Source organism: Aedes albopictus, chromosome 3, assembly GCF_035046485.1.
Source record: "Aedes albopictus strain Foshan chromosome 3, AalbF5, whole genome shotgun sequence".
In the NCBI taxonomy this organism is placed as follows: Eukaryota; Metazoa; Arthropoda; class Insecta; order Diptera; family Culicidae; genus Aedes; species Aedes albopictus.
The window spans coordinates 185,630,751-185,650,996 of NC_085138.1; the positions used below are offsets into that span (position 1 = coordinate 185,630,751).

Genomic DNA, 20,246 nt, shown 5'->3' on the forward strand with positions numbered 1-20,246 from the left:
GAACAAACAGAGATGATACTTCAGCAGAAATATTGAAAAAATGAGATAATTAGTGGTACTAGTGCATGGAAATCAATAGGCCAACGTTGTATCCACTAATAGGCCAATTTTTGTACCATAGACCAACGTTGCATACCATCGCATCGAATCTTTTCAACTTAATTAAGTAAATTCTTGAATATTTACGTTAGTTTACTTTCAGTTGGTGAAACATGCATTGCCTAGAGTGCCTAGAATAGGGTCGACATATTATTTCTAGTGCTATTAATTCATGAGTTATGGTCAAAATTGTCAAGGTGGCTTGCAAATTAGGCAAAGGAATGGTACATATACCCTAAGTAACTATCGTGGGATTGCTATATTATCAAGTATTCCAAAGCTTTTTGAGTCCATAATTAATGATAATTTATTTTCTCAGGTCAAGTCTTTAATAACTAGTCAACTACATGGCTTTGTGAAAGGACGATCAACATCAACTAATTTACTTAATTGTATAACATTTACTCTAAACGTAATGGACAAAGGAAACTACATTGAAGCTTTATATACTGATTTTAGTAAAGCATTTGATAGAGTTGACATTCACTTGCTGCTTATTAAATTATCTAAATTAGGTTTCAATCCTATGCATCTGAGATGGATTGATTCATACTTCACAAATAGAACGCAAAATGTAAGAATTGAGGAGCGTTTATCCAAAAAGTAAATGTATCATCCGGAGTTCCACAAGGTTCGCATCTAGGTCCATTATTATTTATTTTGTTTGTGAATGATGTTGAATACGTTGTTAAGCAAATTCGCCTTTCCATATACGCTGACAATATGAAACTTTTCATGGAAATACGTAAACCATCTGACATCAGTATATTCCAAAATGAAATTAACATTTTTTAACTGGTGTAACAAAAATCTTTTAGAACTTAATGTAGAAAAAATGTAATTCAATTGCGTTCACAAGAAAACTGAATTTAACCCTTGAAACAATAACCCTAGGTGAAAAAGTGCAGAACGATGCAACCAGATTAGAGATTTAGGTGTTATCTCTCTCTCTCTCTCTCTCTCTCTCTCTCTCTCTCTCTCTCTCTCTCTCTCTCTCTCTCTCTCTCTCTCTCTCTCTCTCTCTCTCTCTCTCTCTCTCTTCTTGGCGTAACGTCCTCACTAGGACAAAGCCTGCTTCTCAGCTTAGTGTTTTATGAGCACTTCCACAGTTATTAACTGAGAGCTTCCTCTGCCAATGACCATTTTGCATGTGTATATCGTGTGGCAGGCACGAAGATACTCTATGCCCAAGGAAGTCAAGGAAATTTTCTTTACGAAAAGATCCTGGACCGACCGGGAATCGAACCCGTCACCCTCAGCATAGTCATACTGAATACCCGTGCGTTTACCGCCTCGGCTATATAGGCCCTATTTAGGTGTTATTCTGGACTCAAAACTAACCTTTGTTAATCACTATAATAATATTATATATAAGGCAAAAAACATGCTTGGGTTCATCAAACGTTTTAGTTTGCCCTTCAACGACCCTTACACAATTAACACGCTTTATGTGACGTATGTAAGACCTTTACTTGAATACTGTAGTATTGTGTGGGCTCCACATGAAAGAACTCATATCAACCGTATAAAGTCGGTACAAAAACAGTTTTTATTGTTTGCTTTGAGAAAACTAGGTTGGGCGGCGAGCTCACCACTACCATCTTATGAGTCACGATGTGCATTGATTGATCTAAGTTCCCTTGAAAAACGAAGAAAGTTTGCAATGGTTGCATTTTCAAATTATGTCATATCAAATAAAGTATACTCTCCGGAAATTCTTGAAAACATAAACTTTTATGCTCCCACTCGATCATTAAGGAATAGAAACTTGTTTTATATAAACAGTCATCGAACAAATTACGCCTTGAATGGGCCTTTAACCGTTATGTGTCCGACAAGCTTTTTGCTTTTTTGTACACCGTTCTTTTTAAATGGGCGCTGGGTACTCGGGTACCCACATAAGGGTTAAACATGATAATATCTTGTTATAATGAACATTGCGATAGAATCGATGTAATTATGAGTAGGAACATGCTTAAAAAAAGCTTTTTATGCAAGAAGTCAGGCGCAATTATAATACCTATAGGTTAATGCAAGTATAATATTACTGTACACACTTATTTTAGATTTAAGTGTTCGGTAGTTTTCTTTACTGAACTCGAATCGTAATTCAATAAAATTGCGACTCTTCAGTATTTTTCATGCAAAGATACCGATATTCAGTAGAATTATTTGCATTTCACTGAGTATGGTAAAGAGAATAACTGATTATACGGTAAACATGATCGTTTGCCGAAATGAGCCAAAAGCCAGTAAACACCAGAACCGATTTTCGGTAATTGATAAAATTTTACTGAGTTTTTGTAAAAGAAAATTAAAACATCGCACTGACCCTCCACACAACTGTCAAAAGATGAAGATAGAATCCAGCAGCAGCGGCAGCAGCAAAGTTTGACTAAAGCAAAATAGGAATCGCGGTTCTATTAGGAAGTTTGGACCGAAGCGCTTTATTTTCGTCGTCTAGGTAAGTAATGGAAAATCAGCGAACGGCATCAATTTCGTATGGAATCACGGGTTCATGAAACTGATTGTGAGGCTTCTCTTATGAGATTTTTCAGATGCATTCGTTCAGCTTCATGTCGCTGCGTACAGTGTCGCTTGCATCAAGGCTGACAAATTCTCACCGAAAAACATTGAAGCTTTGATGGTTCAATCCCGTATTTAAATGTCTATCTATCCATCCTATCCATCCGTCGCTGATTTTCCATTCTACTTAGTGATAAAAGAAAAAGCGCAATGAGGATCAATCCAAAATGGCATTGAATGAACTTGGAAGATCGGGGAGCTGGGCCGAACCTTTTGGGAAACCGGGGAATTCGGTAAAACAACATAAACAAGAAATTTACTGAAAATCCAGTAAAAGTTTCTCACAAAATGTACTGAGTTTTTCGGTATATTTTGACAACTGCACGATTTTCCAATTTACTGGGTTCGTTCGGTAACGAAAAAACTACTGGGTGATCAGCAGTTCAAAAACCCAGTAAAAAATTACCGAAGTCGGTAATCAAAACTACTGTGTAGCTATTAGTACACACTTAATCACGGCTTCGCTGTTCGGTAATTTTTCTTACTGAATTCAAACCGTAAATCTGAGGTTTTACCGTAACTTCAGCATTTCTGTTACGAAATAACTGAAACTCGGTATTTATCTCCACTTTTTGCGTATTTCGGTAATAAAAAGTGCTGAACACACAGCAATATTTAAAGATTACCGTTTAAATTCGGTAACCATAAAAAGTCAGTAAAACTCGGAACTGAGTTTTCAGTAAAAATAAGATATTACTGAGATCTCGGTTACAACAAAATCAAAACAATGCATAGAGAACGTGCACTACTGTCATTTGGAGTTGCCTGCCGAATCATTGGAATCCAGAAGACCCGCCGAGTCTTGGGACGGAAATCCTGATCGTCACGGAAGGCCACTGCTCATGGTAAGCATTTCATAAGGAGCCCATTTGTACGGATTGTTCCTGTTTTCCTACAGAACAGAACAAGGAGAAAATTGGTACACAACGAAACTTGAAGCGAGCCCCAAGCACGACCATGGATTGAAATTGGAATTTGGTTCCCCTAAAATGCTTTCCTTGGTTTTTCCTATCGCTGATATTAAAAGTGCCGATGCTTCTCAACCAAAAACATGGGCTAGACTGCTTGAAGTCAATTCCGGAGAAATGATCCAGTTTTTCTCGTCATTTCGGCATCGATTCCAGTATAAAGTGTTTGCCATGAGCAGCTGGCGAGCGCACAACGGCAGCAGATTGTGACCAAGATTGTGACATTATGCTCCAGCAGGACTTTGCTATCCACATGCTGGCAATATCAAGGCATCGATAAAATGTTACGCGACATGATGTGATGGTTCCATTGGGAAACCATCGAAGGGAACAATCCGGGATAATTAATTTTAACTGAAAAGCTCAGTAAATCATTGTTTACAAAAAAAAATACCGAAAACATCAGCATTCTGCCAATTGAATGTTTACTGACTAAATCGGTATTATTTTGACAGCTCGAGAGCTTTGTACATTGCTGAGTGTTCGGTAATCAACATTTTTACTGAGTTAACTCTGCTGTTCAAAAACCCAGTAAATTTTTACCGAGTTCGGTAATCAAAACTGAGTGTGAACAATTGCAACGGTCTACGAATTGATTGACGACAATAAATAAATAAAAAATAAATGGTCCCAGACCCTACCTATGCATCCTTCCATCCCACCTGCAACTATTCGGATGGGGTTGGACAACACTGCGCTCCGTTACGCAGAATTCTACTTAAAAAAGCTTCGTACTGCACTTGGATGAAATTGGCGATTTTGAACTCTTTTGCGCCTTAAAGCACCCCACAGGTTATCGGGGTTATGACTTCGAAAGCACTCTCATAGTCAATGAATATCAAAACGAATGGGATTTGTTGGCCTGCTCCAGGATTATCTGAGCGTGACAATATGGCCCACTGATGATCTTCTGGCACGGAATCCGACCTGCTGTCACCGGAAACTCGTGTCTCCTGCCACTTGGGCAGTGGCTTCTATTTTTGGGCACTTTTCGCTATAACTCAGTAAATTTTTAACCAATTGACACAATGTATAGTATCTAGTATTGATTGAGTTATAGTGGAAAAGAGCCCAAAATTGAAGCTACTGCCCAAGTGGCTCGATACCCTAGGATAAATTTGCACAGAACTTTAGAACATCGCTCAGTAACATGATGTCACGCCAGTTGTCGCATACAGTCAGATCCTTCTTATTGGGAACCTTCACTAAGATGTCCTGCTTGCAATCAGCCGGAAAAGTCGTGATGTTCCTAATACTACAGAACAATTGATGCTACATTTGCGCAGATAAAATGTACTCAGATCTACACATCTATGCTGATATGCAAGCGACCCCAGGAACCTGATTGAACTTTATGTTTCGGAAGGCCTTGTTCCAATCTCCTGCAAAAATAGGGCCTCAGAGTTGACACGGGGTTGCCCTGTGCACTAGACAGAACATGCCGAGAAGTTGATGGTTTGTCGGATGTCGAAAAAAGAAGTGGTTGTACGAAGAGCTCAAAACCAACGTTTTAGCTGAACAGTTGGGCAGTGCGTAACTGTTCAGTAACATCTTTCACTGGCGTCAGATTTATCATTGCTCCACTCAAACGTCGAGGATATTGTAGGAGAGGCAGATATCATCAGTTGTGATAGGTTTCACCCCTTTATCAGCTAGGGAGTTCACCCATGGTTGCTTGCCCCCGCAACCAAGGGGACGGCAACTTATTTTTTCACTATGGAGTTTGACAGGTTGGATTGTGCCTTCTTACGTGGAGCATAAATTTATTCTCCAGCCAAAATATTCACCAACACAGTCGTGAAATTTTAATGTTTACCTTCTTACGAGGGATATCGGTGCAAAACGCTTACATCACATTAGATCTCATAAAAGTGTTGATCATGAAAAGCGGCATTAATTGATAATTATCAATTTCAGAGTGTCGATGTCTAGGTAAAGTTCCTACAGAGAGTGGGGATTGCTTGTGAAAAGACATACAACACCTCTTTTCGCAAACTTTGTTCGCCAAAGTGCGTTTTTCCTTATTTTCTCCCGCTGCTGTTTTGAGTGAATGTTGGTATTAGTGAGCACTGGTTGCGCATGATAAGCGGCAACAAAAACAGATCACCGTAGCACCCCCGCAACAGCATTTGACCTCCTTTTCTGGAGACAAATACCGCTGATGGGACTCATCCATGGCTGATCTGATTTTCCCACTCTTCCAGCAGGTTGTGTCAATGAGCCATTTTACGAGACGTTTCGGATCAGCTGATCGCTCATTTCATGAATGAAAATTTGACAGGAGGTTGCGCCCAAGCCCGTGAGTGTTAATATCAATATCAACACTGTTGTCGTTTCGTAGACTATGATCCCTCCTTTCGCTGGGTGCGAAGAACGCCGAAATTGTTCTCACTGGTTTAAATATTGGCATTATTGATGGCCTTCTACGACATTTCTGACTGCTCTTCTATGCTGCTACCCTGAATCGTAATGCGCGCCTTTCCTCCAAGCAATTTAAATCCAAGCAATGCGTAGCCAAGATCTCACCGATTAGAAGGCGAGGAGCAGACGCAATGCCAGCAGTAGAGTAAGGTGGGGCAAAAGTTCGACCTTAGTTGAAGATTCAACGTATTTCAAAAAATCGAAGCAGATAAAAATAAACAAATAGCGTGTGGTGATTCTACCATCCACGAGGTAGAATTTTGCTGAACAAAGTTACGCCAAATGTCTTTTCAATTTTGAGTTACAACACTTTTTGTATGTGTGTGTTTTATTCGAACTCTTGCCCCACCACTGGGGCAAAAGTTCCAATCTAGTGTTTGTGGAATTTCGCTAACCGTAGCACACTATTTTGACACTTTGGTAATAGGAATACCTGAAACCACTTAATATTTGATGTTAGAACTGGAATACACTTTAAAATTCGATTTGGATTTTACCCAAATCAGGGTTAAATTTACTACACCTAAAATTAGTAGTTTTCGGTCACATTCAGATAAAACAACATTTTTTTTCAACTTTAATCGAATTTTCTCACTAATTCCATCACTCTTAGAGATAATATGTACATTTTGCAGAGTTTAAGGTTTATACCTAAAGTTGCCATATGACTCGAACTTTTGCCCCACAATTTGAACTTTTGCCCCACTATGTGTAAAATACGATTTCCAAATCTTTTTTGCAAAAAGTTATACATGCTAGAGCATCGTCAAAATATACCTAGTTACGCCCCAAAATAAAATATCGAATTCGATTTCATTAAAATTTCATTCCATGCGTTGGAAGGGCCATCGCATGTTACATTTTTTTATCAAAAACCAACATTTTGTCATAACTTCTCCAAATATTGATCAATTTTCATAATTTTTGGAGAGAAAGACTCTTTTTCAAAAAGGGTTCGAACAACCTTGACACCCGAAAGAAATAATTTGAATTGAGCTCAAAAACTTCAAAAGAAACTCTTGCCCCACTCGAACTTTTGCCCCACTTTACTCTACGTCTATTCCATTTGGACTGTAGCAGAAGTGCGAAATCTCTAAAGGAAATCAAGGAAGAATCAATGTCGCGGAAAAGGAATCCCTGAAAGAATTCAGAAGTGTTTTTTTATTGAAAAAAAAATAAAACGTTACAACACCTATTACAATTTCAACCTGTTACAATACATTTATCCATTTTTGAAAACATATTCTATACCATAGCTTATTGTTCCATCTTTTTTCTCGAATGCTGTCAACGAAACTATCTAAATTATTCTTTCCAAAATTCTTTAAGTTGTAGCTAACTCCTATTGTTGTTGACCATAATGCCGTTTAACTTTGGTATTGTTTTTCGTGTTTCTCTCTATTTAGCATTTCTTCGGGACTTTGTATTTCCCATATATTTTTACTATTTGTACATAATTTTATTCTGTGTTAGAGCGTATCAATCCCACCACAAAACTCACACAACTTATTCACAGTTCATGCAATTTTCTTATCGAATAATTTACATTTTGTAGCGATGGTTTCATTAAGATACAGGAATAAGAAATGTTTTTCCTCAGAGCTAATGAAATTCGAGATTAGATTTTTCCAGCAGACATCCCATGGTCTGTTAGGGTACTTTTTAACAATATTAGGTACAATATTTTGTTTTTCTAACAGAAAAGTGTATATTCTTTTACACGTCAAATCCATACCTAGATTTTCAATGTCTAATCCCGTTCGAATCCACTCTCGAGTGTTGCGAGTCACTATGTTGCTATGTTCTTGCATTATCATAAAATCATCCCTCCTACCAGATTGGTCTCGTTGCAGAATGTCTTGATGAACAAGGATTTCATCTTACTTTCGGCGTCAATAAGAGCTAAGCCCCCCTTTTCCACGTTCAGATAAAGTTGATTAGGTGTTCGTAATGAATATTTGGAGAAATACATGAAAGAATGCCAAAAATAATTCCAGAAGAAATTCGTAAATGAATCACGGGAAAAATCCTTTAAGAAATCCGGGAGATAATCTTTGAAAGAATCCCTGAAAGGAGGAACTGCTAAAGGAAAACCAGTGATCTTTGAAAGAATCCATCTCAATGATAGAATCCTGGTAGATATTCAGGAAGGAAGTCGCGGAACAAGCCTGGCAGAAATCCCCAAAGGAATACCGCTGAATTACATGAAGTTAACCCTGAAATAATCTCAAAAAGAGTCTTTTCGAATATCCTGCAAGAATTCATGGAAGATTACCGAGAGAGATCTGTAAAAGAATCCTGGACGAACCGCTGAAGAAATATCAGGAGAAATCCCCGATGAAATCATTGAAGGAACCCACAGTTAAAAATTCTGGATTTTTTCTCAGCAGTGTTATATGGGAATACCTATTAGAATTTTAGGGAATCTCTGAATTCTAAGATTTTGGAAATTTGGATTTTGGAGAATCTCTCGCATAGTTTTTTTGTGATTCCTCTTAGGGTTTGAATGAAATCTTTCTCAGCATTCTACGATAATCCCAGTAGATTTCGTTTTTCTGGAGTTTAGGGGAGTCCTTTCAAAGATTCTGGGGAATGTCTTTCAGCAATCTGCGGTAATTTTCCTGTTTCATGTGGGAATACCTCTCAGAATTCCAGAGAATCCTTCTAAAGATGCTGGGGAAGTCCATTCTAGCAGTTTTCGTAATCCCTTCCAGGAAGAATCCTTATCAGATTTTCAGAAAATCCCTCTTAGGTTTCTAAATATATTTCTCTGGAGAATCTGGAATTTCTTTGCCCTCACATGACTAAAGAAATATAACACGAATAGACATGCTTTACCTCCCCATCTGCAATAAATTAAGAAAACGCACCAAACCCGCATAATAATATTGTCATAACAATCACGCGAATGCAATCTTTCATTCACACTGAATCTAAAATTTGATTCGTGTGTGAACGTTCGCGTAAAGATTCATTGAATCACGGCCCACCCGAAGAACCACGATCGGCATGATTGAATTTCTTTGGTGCCATTCTATTTATGCAATCTTTCTTTCTGCAGTTCATTTGTACTGAGACTCGGTGGAGTTCATTGGAACGATTTGATCCAACCGTGAGCGAACGATACAAAGTAATCAAAACAAAGAACGCAATTGGCAAGATGAATCTGAGTGAATGAATTTTCCCTTGCCTGTCTGGAAATCTCTCAGGACTCTGGGGGAATCACTCGTAGAATTCTGGGGAATACCTTTCAAGATTCTGGCAGAATTAATCTCAGCATCCCAAAGAATTCTTCCCAGGATTTTAGGGGAATTCAGGGTAAATACTTGAAAGGATTCTGGAGAAATTCTTCTCAGGATTCTGGGGGAATCGCTATTTCCCAGAACTCTGTGAGAGTATATCTCAGGTTTCTTTGGTAATCCCGCCCAGTGCTTTGAAGGAACCTTTCTCAGGATTCTGGAGTAATCCTTCTTAGGGTTCTAAGCTACCCTTTTCGGGATTCTGGGTCATTTCTTTTAAGTTTCTTGGAAAATTCATCTTAGAATTCCGAAAATCTTTTTTTTTTTTTGTAAGAATCTCTCTCAGTATTCTAGTTGAATTTATCTCAAGAATGTGGAAGAACCACTCTTGGAATACCTCTTAGGATTCTGGGAGATTTCATCTTAGAATTCTGGCATGATCCTATTCAGGATTCTGGGATAATCCATCTTAGGATTCTGTAACATTTTGGGAGAATCCCAAGGGAAGCTTTTCTTAGGATTCTGAGACAATCTATCACATGATTTTGGGAGAATTCCTCTGAGACAATCCGTCTCATAGATATGGAGTAATCTCTCTCAGGATTCTAGGAAATACCTAAATAGACTTCAGAGAGAATTCCTACCAAGATACCGGAAGAGTTTTTCCTACTTTTCTAAATAATGTCGCTCAGGATTCTGGTGTAATAATTTTCAGCATTCTGAAGAAATCTCTCACAATTCGAGAAGAGCTCCTTTCAGAATTCTGGTGGCGTCTCTTTAAAGATTCTGGGGGAAATTCTCTCAGCAGTCTGCGGGAATTTATATGGGAATACTTCTCTGAGTTCTGGGGAATATAAAAATCTCAGGTTTTTTCTTTCGATTTAAAATTTTTGAATTTCATTTTTTTATTTCAGGTTGCACTGTCTCAACGTTATATCCATTTTCGAATCAGGGTCGCGAAATATTGAAATTATTTAGACAAATAAAACATACCATGAACTTAAACTACATGCAGCAAACGAATCATCTTATAGTTTTGTAATATTTTATAATATCGAATCGACGTGAAAACATCGATTCCAAGCATTTGATAAAATCGGTGAATCGATTCCGCTGATCCGATTCGAATCGATTCACAAAAATCGAAGTCTCGGCCAGATTTGTCCAATGCTATTGTTGGTAGGATGAAATGACAAATGACACACTTACCATCGCAATCGAAAGTTATTTGAATGTTCATACTACATGGATGTTTAGAAATCAGATTATTTTTTGGTGAAAGCATGCCGAGCTGTGACATTTCAAACAATATTCATATCTCCTGCAACCTTGAACCGAACGAAACGCGATCTTGAATTTGATCCAGTTCTCATAATTAAATTAAGAAGCAAATTCCCACGCCAATTGGCGTGAGTTGGCTTCTTTGATGTGCTTCTGAATAACCATTGGAGAATCACCCAAACAGGCGAAGACCTCTGTCATGGGGCTACTTAAGTGGCTTCTCCGAGCAGATTTATGATCTGAGCTAATTGCAAAGGGTCGATTGTATTCCGGATGCAAACTGTTCGAGACGTATAGCCTCTCTCGTTGAAGATGAGCGTGAAACGTAGGCCTAATTATAATGTAAATTAAAACGAACCCGTGCGGCTGTTTTAGGCATTTACATTAGCACGACACTGGTTTGAAGGTCACAAGGTCGAATCTGAGGCTGCGTTTGAGCTGCATGTCTGACTGGGGTGGTGTACGAACCTAGCTAAGATCATAAACAAACCTGTGAGCAGAGTATCGGTGCTTGAGGTTTTGTGCAGTTTTTAAAATGAAATAACTAGTTTTTTTTTTCATACAAACTAGCGCTTAAGAATTGATATATTTGGTTGTTATGATCATTCAAGATTTTTTACAAAACCTATAACAAAATGTTTTGGAATAACAGAGTCTGGTATAGTTGTAATATTTACAGCCAAGTTTTTTTAAACAGTTTTTTTATATAGAAAAAATATATTGAAACTTTTAATATTTTGTTTTGGTTTAGTTAAGGTTTTGTTAAATATGTTTGTTTTGTTGACTGCCAACATGCTTTACAACTGTTGTTGCAAAAATCATTGTAACAAAACAAAACAAGCAGATAAAAGTATTCTACTCTCTTCCGGTCAAAATAGTTAATAACAGCAATTATTTTTCCAGCTTTTAAAATATTTACATCCTGATTTTTTTTTTTTAAAGTGCTCTAAAATCGAAAAAGAATTCCAAATTCATTCAAACTCACTATGCCATCAGATAATATCTCAAATCCATCGCACCTTCCAACAATTCAGACTGGCTTGCCTTTAGCACGCTGTAGGTGATAACATCATCCCCAGTACGAAGTGTATAGGCACTAGACACAATTGAGTTTTGAGTGGCATCATTGTCGGACATAAATGGAAGTCAAGCGAATATTAAGTAGCTAGACGTTAGCACGTACTGCGCGTTGAATGAACAAATTGCAAACCAGTCGAAAAACTGTTCTACGCTGATTTCAATGGCCAGTGGCGAGAGCATGCAGAAATGTGATGCACCGTGATCGACCCGTGATTTTACCCGGCATAGGGTGCGAGTGGTTGCACACACACGCCCACTGCTATATTTCAATTGAAAAGCAGTTTACCCAAGGTGCGACATTATTGCTTAGTGCCGCATTGTCTTTGCCTTCCAAGTGGGAAAAGATCCACGTGCGACGCAGGTCTAGACAACTAGTCGATGGTTTTGCAACCATTCATTGGGTCTAATTTAAGGTAGCTAATTGGCTACATCTACTTACCCCTTCCACCAAGGTTTGCTGTGCTGAAGGTCGAAGAAGCCAAAGCCGGGGAAGCCACCATCCAGGAAGCTGGTTTCCGGTGGACCGAAGAAGGTGTTAAAATGATGCTGGAACAGCGAGCTCGTGTCTAGAGGTGGCCGGGTATCGGGCTGGTACGGCCTAGCCGGCGGTGGTTGCCGATCATCTTCGGGCGAGCTGTCCACGTTTCCAGGAAGTCGCTCGGTATCGGATTCTGAAATGATGTCGGAAAAGGTCTAGTTTAAGTCACGTGATCTACTATTTTTAATTGTTTTAATATGATTTTAACAGCACGAGCTGGGAATAGTTTTTATAGTGATGAACGACATGCAGAGGCACGTGATCGGTTGGTGGCCGATAGATAAAAGAATGTGTAGGTTTGTTTTCAACTTCAGTATAATCAACGTGCATAGCCCAAAATCACTAATGTTGACCATGGTCCTGCAGGACGCACACTACACGTATTCGGGTACGTTAGCTGCATAGCTGCCCAAACCATAACGTTATGATCATCATAGTGATCATAGTAGACTCAAACCCTAAGGTTGATCAGGAGGTGGAATTCAAACTAGCAATGATTGGAAAGTTCACGTACGACGCAGTACGACTGATTGATTTCGCCGCCTCCCAAAACAGCCTCCCTCCTTCTGGAGATCACCACAGCAGACGAAATCCCAAATCGACCAGGTGCTGATTGACAGACGGGACTTCTCCGACATTATCGGCGTCATGACCTATCGTGGCGCTAACATCGACTCTGACCACTACCTGGTGATGATAAAAATGCGCCAAAAACTCTCCGTTGTTAACTATAGTACCGACGGCTGCCTCGGTACAATTTGGAGCAATTGAAGCAACCGGGTCACCACCACATTTGCGCAGAATTTCAAAGCAGCGCACAGTGGCGGGCCTCCATACAAAAGTCGGACAAAACCTCAAATGTTAACCGAAATTGCTAAAATTCACAGGTTATGATGATTTTAGTTCCCTAAATCTATTTCTGATATGGAACTTTTTATATATTTTGATTTTACTATACTAGGGTGGTTCAAAATTTTGAAATCTGCTGATTATGGAAAGCATGTAAAAATAATCGATAATAAGCTATCACGAAGTGCTTTCTGAACGTAGATTTTGATTAACCTTTTAATTTGGGGGTTCTTAAAATGTATTGGTATTGAAATAAACTATAATTGTGTATTTGTTGCTGTTAGGGTGGTCCAAAATTTTCAAAACTACATAAATCATCAGAAAAAATCGTTTACCTACGTTTTCTTTCAATGGATCAATTCAGATACACACCAATGATGGCTGAAAAGACGTGGTCTATTCTCAGGGACTGCCCATAGACCACGTGACATTTTACGGTGGGTATACGGAGGTGTGTTATGGGGTCAGATAGTCTAATATAGTGAACTGTGTAAAATTTGAACTTTTATCAACCTCGTTTCAACAACTTCATATATGCTCTTCCGAGTTTAGGTTGGAAGGTACCTCGATCTCTGCTATCAATTGTCGAAGCAACCGAAACAACCCTATCTAGAAAGAATTGGCAATTCATATTCGCAATATTGAAGGGAGTTTTTGATAAACGATCATCAGAGATCTGTAATCATATTGATGAACAGTAGAGTTCCAGCAAATATTTTCAAAATCTTTATCACTCTGTGTGTCGTTCAGTAGAAATGTGTTTAACGAAACCGCATGAATAGCATACAATAAAACATCATGTTTAAGAAACCAATATAAGGGGTTCCACTAAAGAACGTAAAATATTCGTTTCATAAAATTGCGATTAAAATATTCAAAGATTGCCTTGGCGATCGCGACGTTTACGCAGAAAAATATTTACGTTTTACGTCGTTTAGTGAATTCTTTTTATAGTTTATAGACGATTGTTGCTTTGAACTGTAGCGATGTGCGTGTAGAAAAGAAACGCGTAGATGTCGACGAATTTGTGTCACTATATATTGAAACTTCGATAGAAGTTCGTGAAGAGATTGCTACCAGGGTTGTTGAGCAATTTTAACGATTAAGTTGAATCGAAGAAACGATCAGTTAAGGAAAATCAGTGAGCAAGGGTTTGTAGTTATTTTTACATGTTTTTCACGGTTGTTTTTGTCTTTCTTTTATTTTGAAGGTTAAAAGAGTTAGTTGTATCTGGTGAAGCAACATGTAAATAAAGGCTTATTCATACTTAGTCATTACTCCTTTTCTCTCCAGCTTACTGTTTTTAACCTTCTTGTGTTTTTCTGCACCCACCTTCTTCTGTTTTTAAAATAATATTTGAAAAAAATAATAATAATAATAATAATGTTAAAGCTGTGGCCATTACATTATCAGACCCCCGTCCCCCTATGACCATCTGACTTGGTGAAAGTCTCTTACAAGAATGAAAATTACACTAAATTGTTAGTATTCTGAAGTCAATATGAATTATGTTCAGATAAAATTTGAACTTCAAACAATATCACTTCCTCCGCAACCATGCGGCTCCATTGTGACCTGTTAGAAAAAAAATTTTTTTTACGAGCTTAGCGCAAAAATGCGCAAACAGTGACCTATATAGCCAAAAACTAGACAAAATTGCACGTCATATCCGGGATACGGCGTCGTTTTCTGATGTTTCCTAAACAAGTACTGGATCTCTTTAATACGAAGTTTTTCTCCAAAATTTCATAAAAGTCAATATGTTTGCATATTGTAAAAATATAATAATTTTGTGATTGAATTCCAAACAATCTTAGAAATGTAATGGTTATTCATACCCAAAAACACAAAAAAATAGTGTCACATTATTCAAGTCTTCCTAACTTTTATAACGAACTCATGAAGGAAGCTCATGAAATAAAGACAATAAATACTAATATTGTAGCACATAAAAATTCAACTTTGAAAAAATCTGCAAGACTCAATTTCTGACCAAATGACTTGAAAATTTGGGGTTTTCTTAGTTGAAGTATCTATAATGGAAGAAAAATATTAGAAAAATAAAATATTGAAGTCGATTTTTGAGGTTTTGTCCGGCTTCCGGCCACTGTGCAGCGTTGCCGGACGAGAGCGAGCTCAATCAACCCCCTCTCGAGGACCGCTGGAGTACGATAACAGCGGCCATCAACAACGCAGCTGAGACCAACTTTAGGTATGTGGAACGGAGCCGAAAAAACGATTGATTAGACGATAGAGAGATATTGGAAGATTTTTTTTTGTTTCTTTTTATTCGTGAATTTTAACTTAGGCTAATTCTTCACACATAGATATTGGAAGAGAATATCACAGCGAGGACGATAATGCTGCAGCACGGGACTCGGCAGTACGTGGAACGATATAAATGAATGCGGAAACAGCAGACCCGCCTACTTCTGTGAGAAAAGTGCTGCCTGGAAGAAGCTAGGGGCGAAAAAATTGAATTGCTGAGCCGTTTACTAGAAAGACGGAAGTTTTACCAGAAGCTGAACGCTCAACGCATTCCGCAAAGGCTTCGTGCCGCGAACCTAAAATGAAGGGATAAGAATGGGAGCATCTTCGCGGACACAAGTGAAGTAATCGAAAAGCGAAAGCTGCACTACGACGAACACCTGAATGGTGCGGAGAGCGCAGACATGAAGGTCCTAGGCAGCAGAAGCATTTACTACGCCAGTACAGCAAGGAGAAACAACGAGTAAAGCCCCACGTTGAGGGAGATTAGGGATGCTATCCAGCAGCTTAAGAACAATAAGTCAGCAGGTAAGGATGGTATCAGAGCTGAACTCATCAAGAAGGGCCGGAAAAGTTGGCCACCCGTCTATACCAACTAAATGTCTGGTTCTGGAAGACCGAACATCTACCGGAGGAGTGGAAGGAAAGTGCCATTCACTCCATCTACAAGAAAGGTGACAAGTTGGAGTGTAAGAACTTCCGAGCATTCACAATTCTGATTGCCTCCTACAAAGTGCTATCCCAGATCATCTTGGGTTGTCTTTAATCTAAAGTGAATGGGTTTTTGGGAACTTTTCAAGCCGATTTCGTAGACTGTCGTTCGACAACGTACCAGATCTTCACCATGAGGATAATCCTCCAAAAAATGCCGCAAATACCAGGTCCCTACGCATCAGCTTCAAGGCGGTGATGGATGACAGTAATATCGACCGCACAGAGTTATGGAAAATTATGGACGAGAACGGCTTCTCCGGGAAGCTCACTAGACGGATGAAAGTGACGAAGGACGGTGTAAGAAACTGCGTTCACGAAAACGGCAAATTTGTCTGTTTTGCGTATGGCATGGGTATTATTGCTAAAATATTTGAAACAGTAGCAGAACTATACACCCCCCCTGAAACGTGAAGCAGCAATGGTTGAACTCATTGCAAACGCCTCAAAAAAGCAGTACTTGCTGGCAGGTGGAACCGCGAACGACAGGTTAAGCTTAGGCAGCAGTGTTTTGATAGACCTTCGTCTACCTCGGTCCTAAGAACTCTATGATATTTCCCCGAATTCCATCACCGCGAATATTCCATTTCCCCGAATTCCATTACCCCGAATGACCCATTACTACTATACTCCGAAAAGTTTTTTTTTTCCTCTATAATAAATTTTCTATATGCTTATATGAAGGAAAGTCATGCCAAGCGGAATGAACTAGCTTGGTTGATAAAATTTCATTCTGCCTTTTAGAGAACCGAAACACTTGGAAATAAGTATATTTAAATCTTGGGACGCTTTGTGAAAATTTTCGACCAATATTGACCAAAGAATAGTAATGAATAATAAGAATAACGATCTAGTGGCCATGGCACTATTCTAGCCTACGATTAAAAGAAGGAAAAATCTCTGATAAAAGTACCAGTTGAAACGCTAACAAATTCATTGAAAGAATAACTAGAAAGAACAGCCTATGTTTGAAAGAAGGATGCATATGTAATGATCACATTAGCAGTTGGAATGTCAAAAGGTTCCTCAGTAGTATGGCTAGAAAGAACAAAATATACTCAAAGAAGGAAAATCTTTGTTGAAAATATGGCCAACCACTTGGAACACCGTTAGCTTCGGGGTAATGGGCCATTCGAGATAATGGATCATTCAGGGTAATGGAATTCGAGGTTATGGCATTCGGGGTAATGGAATTCTGGGAAATGTGCTAACATCGTGGGCCAGATGCAGAACGATCTGGCAAATGAAGAACGTGGCCAAGGATATAGGACTGCGAGTCGAATCAAGTGTTGTAGCGATGAATTGTTGATTCAGTTTTATTATAATTGTAGTGTAACGCTAAATAAATCAATGAAATAACAACCGGACATGAAACTGTGAATTGAATGACTACAAAAACAATAATAAATGGAGCAGACCTGGTGTGCTGGTTAGAACACTTGACTATCACGCCGAGGACCTGGGATCGAATCCCACTCCCGACAAACTCACAAAATGTGGGTTCTTCCTTCGGAAGGGAAGTAAAGCGTGGGTCCATAATAGTTAAAGAATGATTAGTCGTGTTCCGTGAGTTTTTTTTTTTGTGCAGGATGTCCCTGCTCAACAAAATATAATGAAATAATAGTTGAAAACAGGTTGGATTTGACGGCTACGCATTACGCAGTCTTGGGCCGGGAAGATGCAATGCTGCTAAACTCTTATTCACAATGGTTTAAGAATCTAGAAGTTACTCCTTACAGAAGAGACTTGATATACCTAACGCATGAATCATCGGCACCCAACAAACATTCGTTGGAAAATAAAACCTAGAATAAATCGGTATGGGATGGTCTCATCTAACAACCCGTTGAAACCTATTATTACAACAAAGATTGATTGTTAACTTCCAGTGACCTCCAGTTTGTTTGTTTACTCAACATCTAGAGCACAGTTCTGTATGATCACTGGGACTGCTTTTAACGTCTCTTCTCTTCCTAAGTCGCGTCGTCAGAGATGATTTCTACGTAAATACCACTTAAAATCTATCACTGGGAACTAGGAAGAAAACACAAATCTCAAAGGCCATCGTAAAAACACGTAAATAAGCATTTGATTACTCATGTGGTGATGTACAAGGTAGCGAGCACTACTATATATCAACACGATGAAAATATCACACACAAACAGACGTAACACTCCGATAATTCCCCGTACACCGATTTAACGGTCTGTTTAAAAAAATTGATAGTAGGCCAACTGGCCATCCGTGGCACTCGCAACGTTTTTGCTTGAGTTTGACGTTTGTCCACTACCGCCACCCACGGCATAAATATCACAAGGCAGGCTAGTAACCTATGTAAACATCTATTTTGGATGTAAACATGTGACGTCGTTCTTATCGTTTTTCACGTAGATTAAATTGGTGTGGAGTACTAGATCAATTACGTCATCAAGAAACTGTCAGATTTCGGGAATATCTCACCTTCTGTACACCGTGCCGCCACCTACTTGATGGTTGACCAAATTCAGCCCTCTTAGCATTGGGCGAATATGTTTCCGTGACTATGGTTTGAATCAAAAAATGTTCGAATAGTTATGTCTGTTTGTCTGTGAAAATATCTTCGATTTGCTGCAATAGGTCGTTGATAAAGACAAGATTTACGCATTTATAAATGTAACAAAGACACAAATAATCGATGAAAATAGTGATCCATCTTAAAAAAAAAACAGATAGTCCTTCAGGCCATTTTCACAGACACGGGTATGACGTTTACGAAAATTATTCTAGGTGGTGTCTCTTTGTGTGTGCGGTGCAACCATTAGAAATCTTCTTCTTGGCGTAACGTCCCCACACTGGGGCAAAACCTACTTCTCAGTTTTGAGCACTTCTGCAGTTTTAACTGAGAGCTTCCTCTGCCAAAGACCATTTCACATGTATGTCGTTCGTGTGGTAGGCACGAAGATACATTCCTTAACGAAAAATTCCTGGACCGACTGGGGATCGAACCCGTCACCCCCAGCATGGTCATGTTGGATATCCGCACCTTTACAGCTGTTGCTATATACTGCCGTTCTACGCCCGATTGTCCCATGTTATATGGGAATCCCATATAACATGGGACAATAATGCGTAGAACGGCAGTATAGGCCCATTAAATTATTAATTTATTTACATCAAAAAATATATTGATTTTTTCAACTTTTGCTGCTCCATTATTTTTTTTCTCCGAAACCTGTTATAGAAAAAATGTTTAAGTTATATTAATCTTTAAAGACAGTTTGTAAGAAAACTTTTTTTCTGTTCGTCATTCTAAAAACTTCTCCCTGCTGTAGAGACACGGTGGGTATGTGGAATGAATCATCCGCATCCAACAAACGTATCGTGCCAAAACATAAACTAGAATGAATCGGTATTGGATGGTCTTATCCAACAGCATGAAGCCTATTATTACAAAAAGGCTGATTGTTAAATTCAAGTGACCTCCAGTATGTTTGTTTACACAACTTCTAGAGCATTCCTACTTCTCGATGATCATTAGGACTGCTTTGAGCGTCAATCCTATTTCTATGTCGCGTCGTTAGAGATGATTTCTGCGTAAATGGCATAGGGAACTACGAAGGAAACACAAATGTGGACGGCTATGGTCAAACACGTACCTAAATCAATTTATATACTCCAGATGAGATCGATTTGATACCGGACCTAAAACCTTGAAGTTGTGTCTATGCACAAAAACAACAATAAATAATTATCTAAACTAGGTATGTAAGCCTAAAGTGCATCCCAACCCTGTTATATTTTAAAAACGTTAACTAAACGATTCATGCCTGGTCTACGTTTAAACCGCCAATTCAGCGACAACCTACATGCGGGTAGCAGGCGACTCGCCATTAACGTTGCGCTTTGTTTGAAAAGAAAGTGGCGACTCAACAAAGAAACACTTAACCCATGAAGATTGTAGGCCTTCTGGTGGCGGCGAGTAAAAAGATGGTAACATAAATATTGCTTATGATGGTATTGGCATGTAACTCTCGTCGCATGGTTCTGTGGTGCTTTCCACAAATCCACAATTGCTTGTTAGAGGTACCCATTATAAGAACCTTTTTCAAAGTATTCGTCACTTCCATTCATCAATCAGAAGTAACTTGTGTTATGCATAGAGGAGTAAGAAATTATGTCACGCGTAAATTGACCAATTGCAATTCTATTCTTGACCCCTCCTCTTA

General features: G+C 38.8%; 1 protein-coding gene across 2 annotated transcripts in view; it reads right to left on the bottom strand.

Annotated features, from left to right (window-relative positions):
• LOC109429203 (transforming growth factor-beta-induced protein ig-h3) overlaps positions 1-20,246 on the bottom strand; it is a 60,964-nt gene that overhangs the window by 15,422 nt on the left and 25,296 nt on the right. For both annotated transcript variants that reach the window (XM_062856527.1, XM_062856528.1), the window contains exon 3: positions 12,114-12,345. In XM_062856527.1, the coding sequence (XP_062712511.1) occupies positions 12,114-12,345 (232 nt within the window). The remainder of the gene's footprint in view (positions 1-12,113; positions 12,346-20,246) is intronic.